Source organism: Microtus oregoni, unplaced genomic scaffold, assembly GCF_018167655.1.
Source record: "Microtus oregoni isolate MIOR12 unplaced genomic scaffold, Mior012 000013F_ref0000133, whole genome shotgun sequence".
Taxonomy (NCBI): Eukaryota; Metazoa; Chordata; class Mammalia; order Rodentia; family Cricetidae; genus Microtus; species Microtus oregoni.
The window spans coordinates 3,621,432-3,632,107 of record NW_024543072.1 but is presented as its reverse complement, the minus strand read 5'-3'; the positions used below and the strand labels follow the sequence as shown (position 1 = coordinate 3,632,107).

Here is a 10,676-nt window from a genome sequence, read left to right as displayed (position 1 = left end):
TCCGAGTCACTGCACACCTGACCGCCTCGCCTGCCCAAACCCTGTGCTTCTCGACCCACTAGAAAGCGACTTCCTGTCGGTGGGGCCGTGGCTTCGAAGACTCCACCACTAAACCGGAAACAAACTAGAGAAAAGAAGCCCCTCAAACAGAGAGGTTAACGTCACACCCACCCTCCTGCCAGGCACGGCTTCCACGCCAGCGGAACTCACTTCCGCAATTGGGCGCGACTTCCGGTCGGGACGCGTCTGCCCACAGCCAATGGGCGCTGCCCACCTCTAGCCTGTCTTCTAGTGGCCTGTGACGTCAAGGGCGGGGCGGGAGGCGAGTTGAGCTGGTCTCCCCGGGCGTCTGGAAGCGGGCACCCGGAGGGAAGATGGTTTACATCTCGAATGGTGAGTGAGGGCCTTCCCGTGGGGTTCTTTAGTCCTAGCCCGCCGGGTCCCGCACATCGCTGCCCGGTGGCCGGGAGGAGGCGGAAGCAGAGGCGGAGGGACCCGAGGCGCATCCCCGGCAACCTGGGCTGCCGTCCAGCTGGGTGGTCCCGGTTGGTCACGGACCAGCACGATCACCGAAGCCCCGCGGGCCTCAGCCTCCTCCTGTAGCGAATTTCCGACTTTGGATTTGCGATTGTGTTCTTCTCCGGCGCGGGTATTCTTCCCCGGTAATGACAGTGATTCTAACCCGGCATCCAGAGCGCTTTTGTTTGGGGCCAGTGTGGCAGCATTCTCTCTCTGCTTGCCACCTCATTCATCTCTGTAACTGTCCTGTTCCGATAGAATTTTACTATCCCAGGTTTTCGGATGCAGGCTGAGACGCACCCTCACGATCACAAAGGCAGTGTATGGCTTTGGTCGAATTCGAACTCAGGCTGGCTCCAGTATTACCTACCATACTGCCTCTATAATGTGTAAAATAATAGCAACAATGACGACAATAAGGCAGAACTAGCACGAACATGAAAAATAAATTTTGAGACAGGATCTCACTTTGTAGTTTTGTCTGCCCAGAACAGGTAGAGATCCTCCTACTGTCTTCTGAGTGCTGGAATTAAAAGATCGCACCCCCACGTCAGGCAAAACAAAAGTTTTGATAGGTTTCCTCCCCTAAGAGGTAGCTAGTTCCAAACTCAAGGTTTTGCCCCAGTTTGAAAGAACTTGTGGGGGGGGGGGGAGTAAGTTTCTAATTAAATAGAAAATCTGAGACAGTGCACAAAGAAACTTAGAAGAGATAACGCATGTCCGGGCCACATCAGTGCCAGAACCTGCGTGGTGTAGGTGGAAATCCTTGGTGCAATCCTGGAAGCCTCTCTTGCGTCCCTGGAAGTGGGTGTGTTTTTATTTGATTCTTCATTGTAAGTCCAGAGATTAAGGGCTCAGGAGGATTCTGATGGCAGGGTGCACTTGAGAATTTAGGAGAGAGTGGAAAGAGCCGTGTGGAGTGGTGGATATGCAGGTAGTTCTTTAGAATTGCAAGGGGATAATTGATGGGCTCCAGCTGGATCCATCTTTGTAGGACTGTAATGTATCAGTACTTCATAGATGATTCTTACACCAGATGATGCCTCTTATCCCAGCACTCACCCTTTGATTTTCTCGCCCTTTTCTTCTCTGCCTCACTGAGATTAAATCCAAATGGACAAATGAAGAAACTGGTCAAGGAGAGAGAAATAAGCCCTGAAAGAAGGATGGGGGAAACTGGCAGAGCCTGTCAGATAATGGAGAAGACAGGTGTTTCATGTGCTGCTGTTCCCCAGCCAGAATATTCTTCCTGATGTACAAGCCTGAAACTAGCTTTTATCATATGAATTCAGTTTTACTTGTGATAAAGAAGAGTCTGTTATTTGACTCAAGAGCACAGTATTACAGAAAATGCTGGGTATTTTAACTTCCTGTCAGTGCTTAGACCATATAGACTCTCTGTAAAGAATTTTATCAAAATAGTTACTCTACAGGTCTGTGTGTCTAAATAACCTTTTGTACAGGCAAGAGATCTTGGAAGTGGGAAGAGAAATTCTCTGGACACCTTTAAGAAAGTAGATATTGTCACTTGTGTTGGTGCACACCTTTAACCCCTAGGTAGCACAAATTCTAATTGTTCTTAATAATAAAAACTTGAAGTCAGCTATCAAGGGATGAACACTGCAGGATCAGAGAAGCAGAGTGGCCAGCCTCTGAAGTTCTTACCTCTCCAATTCTCAGACCAAAGAGGTGATCCTGGCCCAGTGAATCCTCAGACTGCATCCTCAGCCGACTTGGCACTCCTGTGTCTTCCGACCTTATATTCCTCTTTCCGCCCAGCCATATCACTCCTGTCTCCACCTCCGTAGTGCTGGGATAAAAGGCATGGGATCCCAGGTGCTCATATATCTTTGTGTGAGCTCTGTCTCTCTTTTAGACAAATTCAATCTTGTGTAGCCCAGGGTGGCCTAAAACTCATAGAGATCTGTCTACCTCTGTCTCCTGAGTTCTGGGGGAATTAAAGGCACTGCCCTCTATGGCTAACTAGTGTGGCTAGCTCTGCACTCTGATCTTCAGGCAAGCTTTCTTTGTTACAGCCCAAGCAAAATATCACTACACCCCTACACTCTGGAGGCAGAGGCAGGCACATCTCTTGAGTTTAAGGCCACCCAGGGCTACATAGTGGGGCTCTATCTCAAAAGAAGTGGAGGCAGTGTAAGCATCTCATCCAACCCATTGATTTTCTTGAAAATTCTTGGAAAAAAAGATGTTTGTATACTTATGTTCATAGTGACATGATTCATAATAGAATACTGAAATGTCCTTTGGCAGGTGAATGGATTATAAGTATATATTGGAAATATTGGCCAATCTTTTTAACAGAAATAAATTTTGATTTGGCTGTCATATGGCTAAACCCTAAATTAAGCTAAGTGAAACAAGCTGATCACAAAAGATGGACGTGCTTTAATTCCTTTTGTGAGATTCTACAGTAATTTACAGAGGCAAAAAAGGATTGGTGGTTTGTTGTAGAGGGAAGCGGGCTGCGTCCTGCTGCCTGACTGGCTTACACCCGGGCGGCAGGCTGCTTGTTGTCCCGGCTACCCGGCTAGCTTATGCCCAAAATAATCACATGGAAGTCTGTATTAATTAAATCACTGCCTGGCCTATTAGTTCTAACATCTTATTGGCTAACTCTCACATATTAATTTAACCCATCTCCATTAATGTGTATCGCCACTTGACTGTGCTTACCGGCATGAGTCTAACCAGTGTCCATCTCGGAGAGGAGAGCCATGGTGACTGCCACACTTCCGTCTTCCTCCCAGAAATCTGTTCTGTCTTCCCCACCTACCTGAGTTCACCCTATCAACTAGGCCAAGGCAGTCTCTTTATTTAACCAGTGAAAGTAACACATAGAAGACCCTCGTACACCAGTGGTTTCCAAGGGTTACAGGGAAGAAGTCATGAAAGCCAAAGTTGAAGGGGTAGAATTTCAGCTGGGGACGACCAAGTAGTTTTGGAAGTATGTGGTGTGATGTTTGTGGACATGCTTATACAGCTGTGCACTCAAAGATGGTAAATGCTGCAGACATACCGCCAAAGGGATGAACTCTAGATCCCAGAATACCGCCAAGGGATGGACTCTAGATCCCAGAATACTGCCAAGGGATGGACTCTAGATCTCAGAATACCACCCAAGGGATGGACTCTAGATCTCAGAATACCGCCCCAGGCATGACTCTAGATCTCAGAATACCGCCCAAGGGATGACTCTAGATCTCAGAATTTCACTTCACTCATAACGGACCTCTCAAGTTGACTATTTTGAAATAGTGGGCAAATTAAAACCTGAGCTTATTGATTACATGCAATGCCAAGTTGTGGGCTTGTGGCACTTACTCTATTTTTTTTTTATTATTATTATTCTCTCTCTAGGACAAGTGTTGGACAGCCGGAATCAGTCCCCATGGAGGTTGTCTTTTATAACAGATTTCTTCTGGGGAATAGCAGAATTTGTGGTTTTTTTGTAAGTATAAAAACATTTAGTTAGTTGTATTTATACTTAAGCAGATCAAATTACATTATATTACGATGATTGGTTATCTTTAAACGTTTCATATATGTTTGCAGTATATTTTGATGGTATTCATCCCCTTTTTTCCTCTCCACCCCCCCCCCCCCATGCCATCCATGTCCCCTCCTACCTTCATTCCCTTCCTTCTCTTATTTTTATGACCCACTAAGTATATTTACTGCTGGCCAAATGGGTGTGGGCCCATCCCCAGGAACACTGTCTGGGACCACACCCCCAAAGGAAACTGAGTTTTCCTCCCTTTAGCAATCATCAGAGGTCACAAGCTCTTCGGTTAGGAGTGGGGGCTCGCGTACCCCTCTCCACATCCATGCTTTACTATTGCCTGGCTTGATCCTATGAGGGGTACGCAAGCACCCACAGGTTTGGAGAATTCATAGGTGCAAAATGTGTCAAAATGTGTAAGAGACATGCTTTGTCCCAGTTTTTCCAATCTCTGGCACTTTTCTCCCCCTTTTCCATGTTGTTCCCTGAGCTTTGGGAGGAATTGTGTGATACAGATACCCACTCGTGGCTGAGTGTGCCGTAGACCAGCTGTGAGTCTCTGTATTCACAGGTCCGCTGCGCAGAGAAGTGAAGGACTAATTTAAATAGCTTTACAAAGTAGAATTAAGGCTTCTTTGATTCTAAATATCATGTTGAGTTAGTGAGTTCGACTGTGCCTGAAGCTCTGTGGCAACCTTGTCAGCTTATAGCCAGATCTATCCATTCTGCTGTCAGATTGCTTTTTGGGTTTTGGGTTTGTTTTTTTTTTGTTTGTTTGTTTGGTTTGGTTTTGCCTTTTGAGACCAAGTGCTACTTTATAGCCCTGAATAACTGGTTTAGTGTTACATAGAGAGTTCAAGTTGGCCTAGAGTTCATTGTAATCTTCCTGCCTTAGCCTCCTAAATATTGAAATTCTAGGAATGTACCACACTCCTGGGTCTGAGCTCTTAATGAAAGATTAGAGGTCAATAATAGTAGAGACAAACATTTAAACTGACCAGTCATGTCAAGCAGTTCCTTATTTAAGGGTTATTTTTCTGTTTTGCCTTTTGTCTTTTACGGGCTGTTTTTATCAAAATTACCAGCCAGTTACTAACAAGTCTTTTTTATTCTGAGTTTGTCTCGTGGTTACAAAGTTGTAAGGAGCAGGTGTGGGAGAATAGCCTCTCTCTTCATATAGTGCTGTGCTGGCTGGTTTTGTCAACTTGACACAAGCTAGAGTCATCTGAAAGTTATCAATTGAGAAAATGCCTCCGTAAGATTGGGCTATAGGCAGGCCTGTTGGGCATTTTCTTAATTGATGATGATGTGGATGGGGACATCCCAGGTTCTATAAGAAAGCAGGCTAAGCATGCCAGTAAGTAAGCAGCACCTGCCATGGCCTGGGCATCAGCTCCGGCTTCCTGCCCTGCTTGAGTTCCTCTCCTGATTTCTTTCAGTGATGGACTGTGATGTAGAAGTGTAAGCCAAACAAACCCTCGCCTCCCCGGTTTGCTTTTGATCATGGTGTTTCATCACAGCCACAGGAACCCTAAGACACGCATAAGATCAGTAACTGTTTTCCTCTTACAGGGAACAGCGAGGTGAGTGTCAAGGTGTGCATCAGGGAAAGTCACCCCTAGAAGGGACAAGATAAGACCCTACCTTGAATTTACCAGCACAAAACATTTAATGGCTTTTAGAAATCTCACCTAACCTAATTGTTTGCTGTTTTGTCTTAGTTAGCACTTTTAGAAAACTGGGCTAGGTGTGGTGGCACACACTTTTAATCCCAGCATTCAGGAGGCAGAGACAGGCAGTGCTCAAGGCCAATCTGGTCTCCATAGAGAATCTAGGCCAGCCAGGGCTGTGCACATAGTAAGACCTTGTCTTTAGAAAGAAGGAGTAGGAGGAGGAAACCAACAGAAAGAAAGTTGCATTTTTTGGTATTCTGAGAAACTCAATGTCTTCATCTCTTCCCTCCTCGGGGTGATTTCAGATAGGCTATTGACAGGTATTGCAGTCTTGGTGACTGTAAGATACTGGAAAACCAAGACCAAGTCAGTGGGGGTGATGGCTATAAACTACTGAAAAAATAGATTCTGTTGAAACCTAACCTGAAGGATGAAAGCGATGGGGACTCTGGTTTCAGGCTGCTATGGGAGGTTGCTAGCAGACAAGAGGTGTGGGGACGGTGACTTTGGCATCACTCATGGCTCGTCCTGTTTTCGACATACTTAGCTAGATGTTGTCCAGCTAGATATGGCCAGCAGGAAGTGTAGGCTTGAGCTAATAAGTTGGGTTAGTCTCCTCTCACGGAGATGATAATTACAGTCACGGAAATATACTTGACAATGGTGTCGAAAGTGATACCTCTGTTGTTTCTGCCCCTTGTTTCAGTTTCAAAACTCTGCTTCAGCAAGATGTGAAGAAGAGAAGAGGCTATGGAAGCTCGTCTGGCTCCAGATACGATGATGGAAGGGGGTGCGTGTGGCCTCTCTTGCTGATGAGTGTTTCTCCTTTTTAGACAGTTAGCCTTTGAGAAATTAAAACGCTAAATCCCATTTCACAAAATCAACAAGTTACTATGAATTAAAAGTCAAGTTGCCTCTTGTGACCAGCAGAGCCAAGCTGGCCGAACTATGATACATTTTAAACATAACCATGAAAAAGCAAAAGTAGAAGCTGAAAACTGATGGCCACCCTAGGGATTGAGAGACTTCAGGTGCGGTCTCGACCTTCAGCCGCCAGCCCGCGCAGTGGGGATGGGGCGTGGCGCTGGGCTGGGCGTGGCTTTACTTAGCAGCCACCATTCCCTGGCGTTGTGTCTGATCCTAAGTGTTTGGATTTTTGATTCCTGACTTAGAGTTCACTTCTCTGTTGGGGGGGGGGGGGGGGGAGCATTGATCACAGCAGGTTCATCCGGGAGGTCAAAGCAGGTACTGAAGCAGAGACCGTGGAGAAAGGCTTGTTTCTGACTTGTGTGGAGAAAGGCTCGTTTCTGACTTGCTTCCTCTGGCTTGCTTAGCTACCTTACATCTGGGCCTACCTGTTCCCGAAGGGCACCATCCACAGTGGGCTGTTAGCAATCAGCAATCAAATGCACCATCAACATGCCCTGTTGGGCCAGTCTGATGGGGACAATTCCTCAGCTGGCACTCCATCATCCAAGTGTGTCAAGTTGGCTGCCCAAGATTACCCTACCACACGTAGCACACCGTAGTTACCGTTTTAACATGGTTGTGCACCTTTTGTGTTTTGAGGTAGGGCTTTCTTTATAGCCTGCTCCTGGCTACATTTCCTAGGCTGGCCTTTAACCTCTGATAATTTTCCTGCCTCAGCCTCACAGATGCTGAGATGGCACTTAGAGGCTACCGTGCTCATTTTCCTCTTTAATTGAAAAGGGTGTAGTCTCGTGCTTAATGAAAGGAACCGGTTGACCAGGTGTGGAGGTGCACGCCTTTAATCCCAGCTCTTGGGAGGCAGAGGTGTGCAGGATCTGAGTTCAAGGCTAACCTGGCCTTTATTGCAAATTATGGGCTAGGCAGGACTACATAGCAAGACACTATAAAAAGAGGACCCAACTGAATGAAGCTGGAGTTAGCAAACAGTAGATATTTCTTTTATTAGGCCACCAGGAAACCCTCCACGAAGAAGAATGGGTCGGATCAATCATCTTCAAGGCCCCAGCCCTCCTCCAATGGGTGGTGGATGAGGAAGGTAACTTAAAATCTAAAATTATTTTTGCAGGACTTTATTTGAAAATGCCTCCTTAGGAATATTTTGTTCAGGAAAACAGAAGTTGTAGAGGGATTTTTTTTTTTTAGTTTTGTTTTTTGTTTGTTTTATGTTTATTTTTATTTTATGTTTATTTTGACTGCATGTAAGTGCATTGCTTATGTGCGTGATACCAGAAAAGGCCAGAAGAGGGCGCTGGATCCCCTGCAATTGGAGATCTAGGATTTTGTTTTTAATGTGTGTGTGTGTGTGTCTGTGTGTGTCTGCCTGTGTGTATGTATGCACATTTGTGCATGGGTGCCCATGGAGAGCTGAGTCCTGGAACAGGAATTACCGGTCTCGGTAAGCTGCCCAAAATGGGTGCTGAGCATCCAACTCTTGTTCTTTGCAAGAGCAGCAAATGCTCTCAACTGCCAAGCTATCTCTCTAGATAGAAGTTGCATATTTTATACGTATTTTATTATTTAGAAAGATATGTCTTAATTTGTAGTTGTTTGTCTTTTACTCTTTAGGGGGCCCAGCACCCAGCTTCGAAATAAATAAATACACAGAGACTTTTTCTTTCTTATGAATGCCCACTGCCAGGCTTTAGCTTGGCTTATTTCTTGCCAACTTTTTTTTCTTTTTTTTTATTTGTCTTCGTTTATGTCTTTATTTTTATATTTATTTATTAAAGATTTCTGCCTCCTCCCCGCTACCCCGACTTTTTTTTTTTTTAACTTAAATTATCCCATATATCTTTTGCTCCTGGGCTTTTACCTTTCTCTATTTCTGTTTATCTTTTCTTCTTATTCTGCGTCTGCTGTGTGGCTGGGTGACTGGCCCCTTGAGTCCTTCTCCTTCTTCCGCTCCTTAATCTCTTTTTCTCCTATTTATTCTCTCTGCCTGCCGACCCCACCTATCCTTTCTCCTGCCTTGCCATTGGTTATTCAGCCTTTTCTTTGTTTTGGTTTGGTTTTTGGTTTTTCAAGACAGGTTTCTCTGTAGCTTTGGAGCCTGATCTGGAACTCGCTCTGTAGACTAGGCTGGCCTTGAACGCACCAAAATCCATCTGCCTCTGCCTCCTGAGTGCTGGGATTAAAAGTGTGTGCCACCACTGACTGACAGCCATTCAGCTCTTTATAAGACCAATAAGGTGTTTTGGACAGGCAAAGCAACACATCTTTGCATCATTAAAACAAAAGTTCTACAGCATAAACAAATGTAACACATCTTAAAATAATATTCTACAACATTCTTGAAAATTCATTGACTTAATTATCAAAATATCAGTTGAGAAAAGATTGGTTTTGTTTTATTTTCTCCCATCCTTTCCTTTGGACTTCCTTGGCTGCCAGCCCCCTTCATTCTTCCTACCCCACAGGAATTTCATGTTGACAAAGTGTGTGTGTGTGTGTGTGTGTGTGTGTGTTCCAGTGTAATAAGCATGAGCTAATTGTTTGACCCTCCTTTAGGTAAACGTCTGCTCTAAGAAGCAGACAACTAGACACACGTGTGTGTAGAAGGAAGCCACCACGAGAAGAGCAGCTCATGCAGGACAAGATGGTGTGTGTCTAAAACAAGGACTGTTCTGTGTCCTCACAGATGAATGAGGTCATGCTGGGAATTCCCTCTGCAGGATCTGGCCTGACTGATATGCAGTTCTATAAATGTACATGTTTGTCTCCTTATCTTTTTGTATAGTTTACTAAAGTGTTAATATAGTTTTAATAAGTAAATATTTTTAGGTTGCTAAACTTGATTCCTCATCTTTATATGATTAAACCCAGAATCTCTGATCTGGAAGAAATAAAGGCTATGTATTTAGTTCTGTTTTTTTGTTGTTGTTGTTGTTGTTTGTTTGGTTGGTTGGTTTTGGTTTTTGCTTTTTAAAACAGGGTTTCTTTGTGTATCACTCACCATCCTGGAACTTGCTCTGTAGACCAGGCTGGCACTGAACTCAGAGAAATGCCTGCCTCTGCCTCCCAAGTGCTAGGTAAAGGCGTGTGCCACCACCCCTGGCACTGGTGTATTTACTCGTGTTAATGTTGCCTTTTTTTCGACTTCTGAAATACTGCTCAATGTTTTCTTGCTCTCATTTGTAAATAAACCACAATATAATTATTTCAGTATCATACATATATTTGCTTTTGAATTTTTATCTTTAATGTATTTATTTTGTGAATACATCTTTATTTACTACCAGATAAGATATCAGGATATTTATATGGCCACAATCATCAAAACTGAGCTTCAAATGACTGACTATATACTGGCCAATCTTCAAAACCATGGACTTCTATGCTGTCTGGACAAATGGGAATTTGATCCCATTGCTTACGATCTTACCTACCTCCTTTCAGTTCTGTCTAGACCCCTTTCCCTTCTTACCCTAAATAGCCCTGTTGAGCTCACTTGTGCTCTTTAAGGCCATTTTTGAGACTGAGTCTTAGTTGGCTTCATTATTGCCGTGATAAAGATTGTCCTTATCAGGGAAGTGAGGGCAGAGACCCTAAGGAACACTGCTTACTGGCTTGTTCCTCATGCTTGCTCAGCCTGTTTTTCTCAGGGATGGCACTATCCACAGTGGTCCCTCATGCATCAATCAAGAAAATGCTGGAGATTGGGGCTGGAGAGATGACTCAGTGGTTAAGAGCACTAGCTGCTCTTACAGAGGACCTGGGTTCAATTCCCAGCACTCACATGGCAGCTCACAACTGTCTTTAACTCCAGTCCCACGGAATCTGACACCTTCATGCCAAATACACATAAAATAAATAAATATTTGAAAAGAAACAAAAACACCCCATACACACAGACTTGTCTGTAGCCTGTGATGAAAGCATTGTCTCAGTAGAGGTTCCTCACCTCACGTGATTAAGTTGCCAGAAACTAACAAAGACAAATCTATAACCCAGGCTAGCCTTGAGATGGAGCTTGA

The 10,676-nt window shown here is 44.5% G+C and overlaps 1 protein-coding gene across 1 annotated transcript; it reads left to right on the top strand.

Moving 5' to 3' along the window:
• The first annotated feature begins 304 nt into the window (after positions 1 to 304).
• On the top strand, positions 305 to 7,742 carry Selenok (selenoprotein K). The gene is made up of 4 exons (XM_041662771.1): positions 305 to 393; positions 3,898 to 3,988; positions 6,419 to 6,502; positions 7,649 to 7,742. Exons 1-4 carry the CDS (start codon positions 375 to 377, stop codon positions 7,740 to 7,742), a joined length of 288 nt encoding a protein of 95 aa, XP_041518705.1. The 5' UTR covers positions 305 to 374.
• The last annotated feature ends 2,934 nt before the right edge of the window (positions 7,743 to 10,676 follow it).